The 13,679-nt window shown below is 47.1% G+C and overlaps 5 protein-coding genes across 5 annotated transcripts; 3 read left to right on the top strand and 2 right to left on the bottom strand.

Annotated features, from left to right (window-relative positions):
• Positions 1–2,103: 2,103 nt before the first annotated feature.
• On the top strand, positions 2,104–3,602 carry N7484_003977 (uncharacterized protein; the record flags this gene model as incomplete). The annotated part of the gene is made up of 3 exons (XM_057114397.1): positions 2,104–2,283; positions 2,352–2,676; positions 2,734–3,602. The coding sequence occupies 3 exons, from the start codon at positions 2,104–2,106 to the stop codon at positions 3,600–3,602; spliced, it is 1,374 nt and encodes a 457-aa protein (XP_056974537.1).
• A 977-nt stretch (positions 3,603–4,579) lies between these two features.
• On the top strand, positions 4,580–5,275 carry N7484_003976 (uncharacterized protein; the record flags this gene model as incomplete). Its single annotated transcript, XM_057114396.1, has 4 exons — positions 4,580–4,625; positions 4,694–4,926; positions 4,995–5,069; positions 5,171–5,275. 4 exons carry the CDS (start codon positions 4,580–4,582, stop codon positions 5,273–5,275), a joined length of 459 nt encoding a protein of 152 aa, XP_056974536.1.
• Positions 5,276–6,524: 1,249 nt separating this feature from the next.
• Positions 6,525–9,492, top strand: N7484_003975 (phosphatidylinositol-3,5-bisphosphate 5-phosphatase; the record flags this gene model as incomplete). The annotated part of the gene is made up of 2 exons (XM_057114395.1): positions 6,525–7,961; positions 8,032–9,492. The coding sequence occupies 2 exons, from the start codon at positions 6,525–6,527 to the stop codon at positions 9,490–9,492; spliced, it is 2,898 nt and encodes a 965-aa protein (XP_056974535.1).
• Positions 9,493–9,566: 74 nt separating this feature from the next.
• N7484_003974 (Tti2 family protein) lies at positions 9,567–11,474 on the bottom strand (the record flags this gene model as incomplete). The annotated part of the gene is made up of 4 exons (XM_057114394.1): positions 9,567–10,493; positions 10,558–11,009; positions 11,049–11,262; positions 11,310–11,474. 4 exons carry the CDS (start codon positions 11,472–11,474, stop codon positions 9,567–9,569), a joined length of 1,758 nt encoding a protein of 585 aa, XP_056974534.1.
• Positions 11,475–11,610: 136 nt separating this feature from the next.
• On the bottom strand, positions 11,611–13,389 carry N7484_003973 (tRNA adenylyltransferase; the record flags this gene model as incomplete). Its single annotated transcript, XM_057114393.1, has 3 exons — positions 11,611–11,849; positions 11,900–12,433; positions 12,495–13,389. 3 exons carry the CDS (start codon positions 13,387–13,389, stop codon positions 11,611–11,613), a joined length of 1,668 nt encoding a protein of 555 aa, XP_056974533.1.
• Between the last annotated feature and the right edge of the window lie 290 nt (positions 13,390–13,679).

The following is a 13,679-nucleotide window of genomic DNA, read 5'->3' as shown; positions in this document are numbered from 1 at the left end:
CATTCGTCTGTTCTCAATTGCGGATCAGCCTTATCGGTTGATGAGCCGGGCCCCAGGACCCAATCCAGACATGTTACGATTTCACGCAAAATTTCCATTTTTTGGAGTGCTGTAGGCTAAGTCAGGGTGTAAAGGCATCAAAAGCCTCCTGATGCTGGCTGTGAGTGTGTTTATCATTTCTATGATGACGTTTTTGTTCGGAGTCTTCTTCTTTTTGATGCAGAGACATATCTAGTAATGACTGAGCCCGTCATCTCTTGGGGCTGTTGATCGTGTCTTCGCATTCTTCAAAGGGTGTTTGGTGATGGTATACCGGTTTGCAAAAGCAAATTGATGATATTGGTACCATAAAAGTCTTTTAAATATGACCGTCGAAGGCGCATAAATACTTGTTCAATTCAGATCCATGACTAAAGTCTGATCGCTTCTTATCGCGGCAAATAGTCTCTTGGCTAAAGCCAGCTGTAGAAAGATCTAATTGTGTTTCAACTATTCATTAAAAGAACGTTTACCAAACACGGCGGTCAGAGCCGCCCTCATTCCCGGTGTCTACTAGATAGTAGTAATTCAGCCTGTCGCTGGTACATTCCGTATTTCTCAGCAGTGAGAACCTGTCCCCTGCCCCAAACCGCCAAGTCATCGCTTTCTTTCTTTAAGCTAACATTCCATGATTTATGAGAGGTCGTTAGGAGAAAGGCCCACTCACTGTCGGTGGTGTGATCATATTTTGGGTGATATCGCGTGTTCAGCGTGATGGAATTAATCAGCCGACTTATTGCGGAGAATGAAGAGATTGGCTTTTTCCTAAACTAGCGTCTGGGTTGCATTTAATTTCCTTCGCATTCAATGTGACCGACCTCAGTTCCCCTGCGAAGTTACTCGATGGCTTTGCTGCTCCGAACTTCAAATCCTGCGCCTTGCCTAATACCGTGAGGGCGGTGTTCTATTGATTCTTATCATGTTTCAATCATCGCAATCTTTCAACAAATGAGTCAGAGAATTTATTTCCCACTTTATTTTGCTCCACAGGGGCTTATCATAAGATTCGAGCTTCGTCACCAAGTAAATGGCGTGGTAGCCAAAATCACATGTGCCTCAGTCTAGCATACTTACCACAAGTATGGCAGCCATGCATCTTCTCTCCTCGATCCGGCCTGAATAGCGCCGCAAGTCGCGCACGCCGTTACGTGAGAGCTAGGCGACATGGCCGGGGAGTGAACCCTGGAAGCTTGATGAGTTGGGTGTCGGCTAAAGTCTCGGTGATTGCATTGAGGCGGTGAAATAAGCAACCTCGTCAACATTCAGAGGTCTATCAAACCACGTATATGCAGGTCGGAAGTCTCATTTAGAAGAAATGTAGGCAATGAGCGCCCATGCCTTAGGGGTACAGCCGCCACATCCACGGAGTTAACGGATTAGTCATTCCAAGTAGTCTCCCCAACATTAGGATACTTATATAGCCCGGGCAAGCAACTACGCTGTCTCCCGGGGACCATTGGCGTTAGTCTTACATTGCGATGAACTCGAGCGTGGGAGTGCAATGGGGGGGGGGTTTTGTGGTGCTCCGCGATTCGTTCTACTTCTGGACTAGCCCTCCAGCGCGTGATTCAGTCCCTTTTCCCATGGTCCCCACAATCTATCTCGCTTCGGACCCTGCCAAGACCATCCAACACTAAGGGCCCCGGGGGCCAATACTTACAAAGACCCTTTTCCCCTACGGAATGCAACGGGGTGGTTCTTTTGGAAGATCTGAAATTTCCACATGCCGATCACTTCCTATTGTGCATCATGTTCGGTCGAAGTAAAACGTACCGGTACATACTCTGAGGCTTAAAAACATGAACGGAGGAAGCGACAGTCAATAGATATGAGGCGCCACTTTCTTAGCGTGATGTAACCCTTTTCTCCGCTAGAAAAGCCCCTGCTAGGCGATTTCAGCGCCTCTGTGGCCGGACTACTGCAGGTGGAGTTCCCTGGGTAATTGATAAACCAAAGGCTTCCCATCCTCAAAATTTGATTCCTTTTTCGTTGTATTCTTGATTGGTATCCATTCTCAAACCTGCGAATTTTTTCCCGAGCTCTATCCATCCTGCATATATCACCATGCGCAGTGGATGGGCCTGCCTACTAGGCTTGGCTGGTGTTGCCTTGACTAATGCATTGAGTCTGGAAAAGAGAGATAACCCGGCGGTTCTTGCGGTGCCAATGGTTCGCGACACTTCGCGTCAGCTTTCCAGGCGATCGGGGACCATCGGTGTCGGTCTTAACAACGAGCGAGTATATGTAGGTCTAGCGCACCTGGTATAGACCTGAAAAGTTTGATTTTATTAAAAGCTAACCGCGCTTTCCAGTATATATCCTATGTCGCAAACGTGACTTTTGGCACTCCGCCTCAGAATTTCCTAGCTTACTTCGATACCTGGGGCAATGGATGTTGGCTTGAAGGGGTGGATGACTCTGATTGCTATCTCTACGGGGATCGCTCCTCTTGTGGTGGATATGGAGGCTACAATTTCACTGCCTCGACCACTGCCAAAATGCTCGATGAGAGATTCTCATACAATGACTCTGGCACTATCACATCTGGGGACTATGTGACCGACGTTTTCAGAATTGGCAATGTCACAGTGGACACTATGAAAATGGGGATCGTGGAGGATGATGTGATAACTGCCAGTATGTCCAGCCTATATGGAACCTACCCGATATAATCACTAACATGAGCTTGTTTAGACACTTTCGGACTCGGATACGGAGATGCATCTTCCACCTCTCTGACCCAGGCATTAGCCGATGCCGGTGCCATCAACTCTCCAGCTTTTAGTCTTTGGCGCCAGACGGCTCTGTTCGGCGGCGTTAACAGGGCCAAGTATACTGGTCCTCTCTACACATTCCCCATAGTCAACGGATCAGACCTTGTAAAAGCTTTCCGTATCAACATGACTGACATCTCGATCAACGAAACATCCGCAGTGACCAACGACTTTCCGCTGGACGCTGTCTTCGATACTGTGTTTGATATGACCTACGTGCCTAAATCTGTGGCTCAGGCTCTGAATGCCCAAATCGGCACCGCCTCTGCTCCGGATAGGTGGGGGCAAGTCAATCTCTCTTGCAGTGCAGTGGGCGAGAACTCGACAATAGAGTTTAAATTCGGAGAATTGGAGTTTCAATTTTATCTCAGCGATTTCATTACCCAAGAAAGTGAAACTGCCGCGAAATATGGGTGGAGTCCTGATGAAGACACGTGCTATTTCACGATCTGTGAAAACATGCATTACCAAAATGAGGGAAGCATCATTTTGGGCTCCAACTTCATCAGCAAAACTTATGCTGTTTTTGATCTGGAAAATGACGAGGTTTCATTGGCCCTACCCAACTGGCGCAACGCTCCAGACGATATTGTCGAAATCACATCGGGGAAGAATGGTGTGCCCGGCACGACGAGTGGTGTGACTTCGACGACAAGTGGGGTGTCTTCGACGACGAGTGGTGCGTCTGAGACGACGAAGCATTCAGCCGCTACACGCACTGAAGCAGGCCTGGGTATGGGAGCTTTGATGTTCAGTGCTGCTCTGCAAATCTTGGTCTTCTGGATTTAACATTCTGCTAGCATCACGTTTTTAATTTTCGCCATTAACACCTTGGCCACGTGTCTTTGTAAAACGCGGTTATCTGTACCTTTGACTCAGTAAATAACATAATACTCTATTCTATAAAATTCCTCTTTCAGAAGCTTAGCCGGCTTTAAATAGGCAAGTTTCGAGTACTAGAGCGCGTTGAATGTCTTCCCTGGAAGCTAAAATGTCGCCGTCTCTATCATATGTCTAATAATGAAAGAATGTGAGCAGAGACAAATATGAGCAAAGTTCAATCTAGTATGATAGTGAACGAAACCAGAAGATATCACGCATAGATGGACTGCAAGAATACATTCACACTTATTGACTTGCACAAACAACAATTCAGCTTTATCTCTGTCCAAAGTAGGTCTAGTAACTTCTTGGGTCTAGTCAATGGCCCGGATCCACGGAGATATCACGCTTTGTGGGGTTGGAAATGTCTTTGATATTAAATGGATGTGAATTCGGTACATATCGTACATATTATATAAGCCTATGTTTCTGGATAATCATTAAGCCCTTGAAACCTGGACACCAACGATTTGAACTGTAATCTCGCTATGGAAATCAAATGGAAGCCCGCCCTTGATCCTTTAAAAGCGAAAGAATCCATTTCTCAAAATCACGACAAAACACTACAAGCTAAGCATGTAGCGGGAAGGATTAGTTTAACCAAAAATGTGATCATTCTGATTATTCTCAATAAAAGTTACTAAGCTTTGTAGTGAACATTTCAGCGTTTAGAGTGATGGAAGTGGTTCATAGTTCATGGTTGATAATAGATACCTGGCCTTCGTCCGACACCTACCAAGGTTCCCCGCACCGGCAGCCGGCAGATAGGGCCGTGTTCTCCTCACCCGCTCCCCCTCATCGGGTTCAAGCACACGGTACCTCTTTTTTATCCCGGGATGGGGCCCGAACTATGGGCTTATATAGCCAAAGAGAATACAGTTTGAATGTCGCTTGATTCCAAATTAAACAGCAAAGGAGAATTACAAGTACGTTAGCATTTAGCTCTCGAACTTTTCAGACCAAATATCGTCCAAGTTGCTAAAGTTTACTTGACATAGTGTCTGCAAATCTCGTCCCTCTCACTGTCATCAAAGGCGCCGGCCACGAGTTCATTCCACTCCCGCAGGGCGAGAACGCAACTACGGCTGATTTCCACTCTATTCGCACGCAGACCGAGTCTCCTGCTTACTTCACCTCGGGCTTCTACAAGATTGAGGCTGGACCCCAAAGACCCGCTCACTACACCTTTGAGGAGACCAAGTATGTTCTTAGTGGTCAGATCGATATTTTAGTATGTTCCCCTCAACATTCAATGCAAACAAAATCAGGTCTCTAATGTTTCGGTTGCGCATCGACTAGGATGAGGCCACTGGGATCATCCATCATCTAGTCTCAGGAGATTTTGCTTTCTTTCATGTTGGATCTAAGGTCAAGGTTTGTCATAACAAGGTTTTTCTGTTCAACCCTCCTATCCCAAACCTTATTCTGTCATGTCACCACGGCCCTTTGGTTAACAATTCTTTGCTTGTATATAGTTCTCGACTAAGTCTGCTGGTCTTGCCTTCTACGCTGTTACTCGTCCCATCAGAGCTCCCCATCCCAACCTTGTCAACCGAGAGGAAGGCAAGGCCCGTCTATAACGTCTGATACGCGATTCAAACCCCAATATTCATGTTACATAAGGATCTCTAGATGATAGTAACTGAAATGATTTGATTCCAGTTCATAACATCCGAAACGACGTAGAATAACCTACGGACATGGCTGAAGGGCCATCTCGCTTGGTCATAATTTATTTTGTTTCCACTACTAGCCATTCTATCTCAGCAGTCCTGATACATAAAGCCATTTCCGCCCCCCCAGCATATGCAAACTATGTTGAATTACAGAACTATCACTTTGCGCAGAATCTCTCTTCGCCAGAAGGATGTTATTGTTGTTGGCAATGGATGTACGCTACCCTCTCTTCACTCTTTCGGATGAAACTAATCTTTGATCAGGCTCGGCAGCCCAACTAATTCCTGCCATCCTGCGTCACTTGTATGATTCCTCTCCTTGTTAACAGATAGCTTCTGAGCCTTTTGCTCTCTCTCTCTCTCTCTCTCTCTCTCTCTCGTTTCCTTCTGAACTTTTGGACTTCTTCATTGTAGATTGCGACACACTGATTGTTCATTTCACTATCTCTTCTTCCCTTCACAATTCCGCTTAAGGAAGCTAAAATCTCCAACAGTAGATCGCTACCCTGTACTAAACTGTTCATATAGCACTCACCTGGGGAGATCTCTAGAGAAGATGCATCCAGCTTTCAAGTGTGAAGGCTTTACATAACATATCATGTTTGAAGCTTTGAATGGTAGTGATATACCTAATCATGTATCTTTTGGGTTCTAGCCTGGGTGGTTCTGATTCCAGAGGTTTTGGAAAAATGCGTTGATTGTATATATGACTCCTTGGCGACCCTCGCAAATATGTTTGACAATTCACGTAGCAGTCTGAGGTTTGAGGCGACAAGAATTTTGAGCGCTAAGCGAGCGTTAGCTTTTTTTTGCTAGACTCAGATTTCTCGGGTTTCTCTCCAGTAAATGTCTTGAGTATCTTGTAAGTATTCGATGTGCCGCAATATGTTCTGCAACCCAACCAGCGTCATCTGCTTAGTCTCTCCCGTGACCTCTTTGTTGAGCATCCGACTGGCATGCTCAATTTCGCCCAGTGATCAAAGTACTGAGAGCTTAAATTTCAAAGGAAAACCCCTGAAATTCGATTTGTCCGTGACTCTGTGACAATCCTAAAAGTGAATAAACAAGAATATTGATTCCTCAGGCAGCCACGGTCAGGCGACGTCACCGGCTTCTGTGGGGAAAGCTTCCAACTCCTCATCTACGCGCCCCGATGGAGAGCTTCGACGACGTGACCCTGATCGGCCCAGTATCAGACCCCGCAATACACGACGAACATATTCCCTCCAATAATGAAACAACTACAAGGAAACCAGACGTGGAATCGGGTGGCACCCCCACCTCTAGTCAGTCGGTGAATGCCCCAATCGAGGGAGCTGGTCCCGAGATAGAGGCACCAACAATATCGACTGAGTTTCCTCCAGAAGAAGGCGATGAAGAGCCTCATGTTGCGACCTCCTTTGAGCGCGAGTCACCTACTTCTGCGCAAAAGCACCGATTGGGACTGGAGGGCGAAGATGAGATTAATCGATTGCATAAGTTCACCCTCTACGAGACTGCGACGAGATTCTACATGGTCGGCATCAACCTATCCGAGACGCGTTTCCGAATTTTGAAAATTGATCGCACCACGGAGGAGTTGAGCATCATTGAGGATGATGTGATTTACACAAAAAGAGAAATGGTCCAGCTACTTGACGCTATCGATGATGGCAACAAGAGCACCGGTGGTCTGAATCAGAAATGTAGTGCATGGGCATTGCTCGGCTTTATTCAATTCACGGGCGCATATTACATGCTTCTTGTCACAAAGAGAAGCCAGGTAGCCATGCTAGGTGGTCATAATGTCTACCAGATCGATGAGACAGAACTCATCTCATTGACAACATCATCACGCCTCAAACCAGAGAACCAGCCAGATGAGGAAAGGTATAAGGCTATTTTAAATAATCTTGATCTCACCCGGTCATTCTATTTCAGCTACTCCTACGACATTACACGGTCATTGCAGCACAATATTTGCCGCGAACGCAAAGCCTATCAGAATGGGCAACCTCGATTTTTACCACAGGACTACCCACAGGACTACAACATCATGTTTGTTTGGAACAACCATCTCCTTGCTCCAGCAATCGCGGCTCTAAAAAATCCATTTCAATGGTGCCTCCCAATTATTCATGGATATGTCGACCAGAGTAAAATGAGCGTGTTTGGAAGAGTGGTATACATTTCGATCATTGCTCGACGGTCTAGACTCTTTGCTGGTGCACGTTTTTTGAAGCGTGGTGCTAATGATCTGGGATATGTGGCCAATGACGTGGAAACTGAGCAAATTGTTTCTGAGCAAACCACAACATCCTTCCACTCTGCAGGCCCGACACTTTATGCGAATCCTCATTACACCTCATATGTCCAGCATCGTGGGAGTATTCCCCTTCATTGGACACAAGAGGGCGTCTCGCCAAAGCCTGACATCGAACTCAGTCTCATCGATCCATTCTACTCTGCAGCAGCGTTGCATTTTGATAATCTATTTGAGAGATATGGAGCACCGATTTACATTCTAAACCTCGTCAAGGCTCGTGAAAGGACACCAAGAGAGTCAAAACTTCTCAAAGAGTTCACTAATGCAGTAGAATATCTCAACCAGGTAAGAATCTCCCCTAACTAGGTCGGCCTTCCACCAGATCATCTAATCACCTACTAACTCTCTGAACTAGTTTTTGCCTGCGGACAAAAAGCTAATATATAAAGCGTGGGATATGAGTCGCGCAGCGAAAAGTCGAGATCAAGATGTCATACAGACTCTCGAGGGGATTGCTGGAGACATCATTCCCAAGACAGGATTTTTCAAAAACGGGGGTGTTGAATCAGGCCTACAACTTCAGAATGGCGTAGCGCGAACTAACTGTATCGACTGCCTGGATCGAACAAATGCAGCGCAATTTGTCATTGGAAAACGAGCCCTCGGGCATCAGCTTCACGCTCTTGGTGTCATCGATAAGACAACAGTTGAGTATGATACGGATGCCGTCAACCTGTTCACGAACATGTGGCACGATCATGGCGATACGATTGCCATTCAATATGGAGGATCCCATTTGGTTAACACCATGGCTACATACCGTAAAATTAATCAGTGGAGTAGCCATTCGCGCGATATGGTGGAAAGCTTTAAGCGATACTACAATAACTCTTTCCTCGATGCCCAGCGACAAGAGGCTTACAATCTTTTCCTCGGCAACTACATCTTCTCACACGATGCCCCAATGCTTTGGGATCTTTCCACCGATTACTACCTTCATCATGGAAACCCCAGATTACAAAAAAAGCGACCAAATTATATCTCCTGGTACACGCCCGAAAATTTGAAAGAGCGAGAGATTCCTCCGGCCCCAGCTCAGCCCAAAGAGCCTCTCTCCCGTTTTGATGATTACTGGCTGGAATACTACCGTCCACTCGCACTATCCACGCTCTCCAAGATCTACGCCTACAAGATGAACTCTACTCTCCGCTATCTGCCGCACATTCGTGGGGGCAATGTTACTCCAGATCTCAGTCCATTCGTCCCACGCATACCTCAAGACCAGGTCCAGCGCGAACGCGACCGTCCACAGCGAACAGTAAAGATCCAAGAACCAACAAACAGCCACTCTCCAGTATCGGCTCCACAAAGTGTCCAACCACCCTCCTCGTCTAAACAACCGCCCTCGGTCGGCATCATCAAAGAACCGGCCTTTGAGTTATATCAGGGAAACCGCATCCCGCCCATATCGAAAACCTCAAACACTCCGAGCAAAGCAGAGATTGCTCAATGGACACTTGGACAATTAGTCACCGACTCCTTGAACCCATCTGTCACCGCAACGGAGGCAGAGGAATACCAACGATACATCAACCACCCTCTCAAAGTCCCCCTGGTCGTGACTTCCGAAGATGAAGTGACAGCTGCCTCGCCGAACCTCGATCTTCTGGAATATGCGAATAAGTGCAACGTCGAGGACGCAGTCCTTGAAGCTAGTGCAGCGGGAAACATGGCTGATTATGAGGAGTTTCTCAATGTTTCAGAGGACCCGGAGGGACTTACGGTTGTCAGCGAGGACTATGAGAAGAAGAGGTACAAGAGGTACAGACAGTGGTTGCGAGGAAAGAGTCTTTTCAAGCAACGTGTTGATACGTGACTGTAAGTCGTAATGATCTTATGAATCTTCTATTGGAGAAATTATGGATATAGATATTTTAATCTTATCTCACGTTATGACTTTACATCAGTAAACAACAGACCCGATAATTCGGAATCAGCATCAACGAGCTTCTGTAGCTCTGCACTCATCTCCTCTTTAGCATGAAGCTGGTCCGCATCAGGCGAGACAGGATTTTGCAAAGCATGCTTCAGCACGAAAACAGCGCTCTGTAGCTCTTTAGTCAGATTGACAAGCTGTTTCGCGAGGGCACTTTCTCCCGCCCTCTCCTTGTTTTCTGCAATAACATGTAGCCAGCACGCACATAACCCAGCCAATATCTCACCGCGCCATCTCCAAACACGAGGGTGAGCGTTCAGAACTACTGATTTTGTTGTTGACACGGCAGCGGAGAGAAGTGGAGGATATGCAGACCCGAAAGGATTCGCGAGGGTCATGTGTAGTAGTGGGACGATGTCCTGGAGGTACTTGGTAGTTTCAATACCAAGCTCGTTGACAACAATAGAGATCTCATCCATTAGGAAAGTAGATAACTTGGGGTGCGGGAAGGAGGCCGAGGACTCATAGGTTGGAGTTGGTGAGCTGATATGATTATACGACGAGATCAAGTTTGACCGAAGGATCTTAACGAGACTCGCGTTGTACGTCTCTGTATTCCTTTGTGCCTTTGAAGGGTTTTTGGAGGCAGCTTTGAAAAGAGCAATCAGGACTGGGTAGGCAGCGCGCAGCATTTGAAGGGACTTGTCTTCCGGGGTGATGGTTGGTAAGGAAAGAAGGCACGGTTTAATGGCCTCTTCGAAGACGGGGATAAGATTTGTTCGAAGGAGGATATCGGAGCCACTTTCTTGGATCGTCTTAAGGAGCTGACAGAGGAGCTGACAGCCCTTGATCTTGAAAAAGATAGAGCTATCGTCTATTAAAGCTAGGATAGCAGGGACCAGAAGCGGGAAGTGCGCTTCCAGATGCTTCTTATCGGCAGCCTAGAGGGGGTGTCAGTATAATGATACGTAAGGTTGCAAGAAAACCAAAGGCTAGAACACTTACCTTGTACTGAGACACAATCCAGGATAGGACACTGGTAGCATAGATATCCGTATTCTTCCATGGCTTTGCTGAATCGTCGAGTGAGCTTCCGTCAAAACGAGGCAAAGGCACCGGGTGGAAGTCCTTGCGGCCCTCGTTTGTGATATTAGGATTCCTCTGCTTCATGAAAAGAGGTCGGAGCTTGTCTTTGAGCACCATTTCAATGGTGTCCCATAGATGAGTCCAGCCCCCGCAAAAATACATTTCGGCTATCATCTGGGTATCGCTTGTGCACCATGGATCTTGCCCGGACATGAAAGTGGCCATGGTAATCAGAGAATCCGGCAAAGTATCCGGCGCAGTTGGTGTTCGGCGATTTGGCAAAGTTACACTTGTCTGTGCCTTGAAAAGACAAAGGAACTCCAAGGCCAATTTCGCTTTCAAAAGACTCTCATTCTGAGCTTTTTTGATCCCTGCAAATTTGCGTTAGCGGCGGTGGGTGACATTTTGACCTCGTGAATAAGCACCTGTAGTCACCTCGACATTGTCGTCAAAAGATCCTGCAAATTCCGACGACGGTAGTGCTGCTTTATTGGCCCATTCAAATAGGTTGGACGCCGCCGTGATTTCGTCACCTTCAAGTTCTCGGCAACCCGAATCATCGGGCAAGAGCCGGTCAGGGATCGCCTCAATGAAAGCAAGTGCAGCATACAAGCTTTCACAGACCTAAATGTATGTTAGCGTGGCATTTCGAACCTAGTCATATAATTTACATCCATGCAGGTGCTGTGGTCGTAGGTTGAAACATTCTGCCACAGCTCGGGCAGGTCACCCTTGATTCTCCTTCTCCCAGATGGGAGTCGAGGTAGCTCTGACTGGCTCAGGGTCCAAGGATCCTGCTGTAAGACCGTACGGGCCTCTTTTCGGAATTGATCCATTTTGCAGCTTGAAGCTGTTGAAGCGTAGCGCTGTTTACTTGAAGAAGTGGGGAATTTGGAATTTGAAATTGGGTTTGTGATCCCGCGTCACTTGATCAAATCTTATTGATGCATTTATCTATGTTTCTTTGACCCTTCACAGCCCTAACTCTCCACGACGTCTCGCGATCTCTTCCAGAGTCGCGTTCTTATCAGTGTCGGGATGCAGAAGTTGCCACTCTACTACCATTGTGGTCGCTTTGGTCATCCACGGTCCCTTTTTGCCTCCTAGATGCTGTATGATTTCACCACCATTGACAACTGGAACGAGAGAATTTACATGCTCCAGATCATTTCCTACGATATATGCGATAAAGTCATTGTACTCCGGGACCACTGGAAATGAGTCAGTACTAAGCAAAAGAGGTGGTTAGAAGCAATCATACCCTCGCTGAAGTCACGTCCCTGCATGACTTCTTGAAGTATGGCCAAGACCACACACAGTTTCCAATCCTTGCCCCAGGACCGAATACGCAGTCCAACCTGCTGCCTGATCTCGGCCGGAGTACCACTGAGAGACTTTGACCTCAAGGCAGATTTACAAGCAGTGATGTCTTTGTAATTTGAGGTTGCATCACGAAGGATTTGAAGGGTTTTGTTATCGGTGCGAAGACTGTCTCTACCAACCTCGACAGCGCGAGTCGGGAGAGGTTTATGTTTGGGGCCGGATGAAGCGCGAGGCGGAATGGACGTCCATGGAGCAAAAGCAGCGATCATCCAGGCATAGTAGACACTGGCCTTGTCGCGTACCAGGAGCTCCACCGCATCATCCGGGCCTAGCTGCAATAGTCTTGGTAGCGCATTGTAGGCAAGAGGCCAGGTAGAAGTGTCGGTCGTTACTTCATCCTGGTGGTTGGCGAAGATTGTTGGGTAAAGATTGAGTTTGTCAATGAACTCCAAAGCGCCTCGAGGGTCGGGTCCTGATAGAATATGCATTAGAGCCAGATCACCGAACACTTACCCTGTAGCTCAAGAACGTACCTTTTAACATTTTTTCCAGCTCAGTTGCAACGCGCTCCTTGCTGATTTTCAGCTTTAGTGCAACTCTGATGTCTTCGTTCTGCATTGCATCCTCTGCTTCGCGGTCAATTGCGTAGCCCAGTCGGCTGGCAAATCGAATCAAACGAAGTACGCGGAGCGGGTCATCCTTGAATGTCTGGTATGGCTCGAGTGGAGTACGAATCAAGCGCTTTTTCATATCATCCAGCCCTTGCTTGGTAAGATCTTCCAGCTTCGATTCGTTCAAGTTGTAGAACAGAGCATTGATGGTGGCGTCTCTTCGCAAAGCATCTTCCACTGCTGTGCCAAACTCCATCTGTGGGTTTCGACTATCTTCCGAGTATGTCTCTTTCCGCAGATTAACCAAATCGATATCCAGCCCAAAAATTCGGGTAGTGACCGTCTCCAAATGTTTTGACTTTTCGGGATTGGCTTCGATTTTGTGTAGGCTCACAATTGCATCATGCATTTCCCCGTTTGGTAAAGTCTTCTTGTATTTTTCAAGGTTTTGCGGATCGTCCAGGTACTCCTTCAACTGCATGCCGAATTGGTAACCGGTCATATTGCTAATTCCCACATCGATATCGTGGCTCTCCACCCCGAGCAGCTTGTCTCTCACCCAGCCGCCCGTGAATCGTAGGACAGTTTCGGCGCGATTACTCTCATCGCTATTTCCGTCGATTGATCTCTTATCATGTATGTATTGCGCGACATCAAGCAGAAGGGTTTGTAAGGTATACTCGATCGGGGTGAGTTGAAGGGTGGGGTGATCGCAAGCCATTTTTTCGAAAGAACCACCCCGCACGGGGGAGGTTGAAATACGTCGTCTTTTGCTTGCTGGCTCTGGAGAGTGCGAAGCAAGTTCGCGGGCGCGCATGGAATATTGCCAGTTGGTTGAGTAGGTACGATTCGTGAAGTTTAAAAAGTTCCGCGGATGTGTCTGAGAGTATGTTTGGGTCACTCGAGGGCGGGCGAATGGTGGGGTTTTCAGTCGAAGGGCGCTGAAAGATGACTCAAGGCAATGCAACCTGTACATTGAAAGCCATAAGTGAGTCAAATGAATTGAGTGGAGGAAAGCGCATCAGTGACTCAGTGCTAATCACTGATAAAGCTTCGCTCTCACGTGGTTGCATCATTACCCGCGATTGTCTTCCATTCGTAATGCGC

Source organism: Penicillium longicatenatum, assembly GCF_028827895.1.
Source record: "Penicillium longicatenatum strain IBT 33135 chromosome Unknown contig_2_segment0_segment0, whole genome shotgun sequence".
NCBI lineage: Eukaryota > Fungi > Ascomycota > Eurotiomycetes > Eurotiales > Aspergillaceae > Penicillium > Penicillium longicatenatum.
Note: the sequence above shows the minus strand (reverse complement) of the source record. Positions and strands in the feature narration are given on the sequence as shown.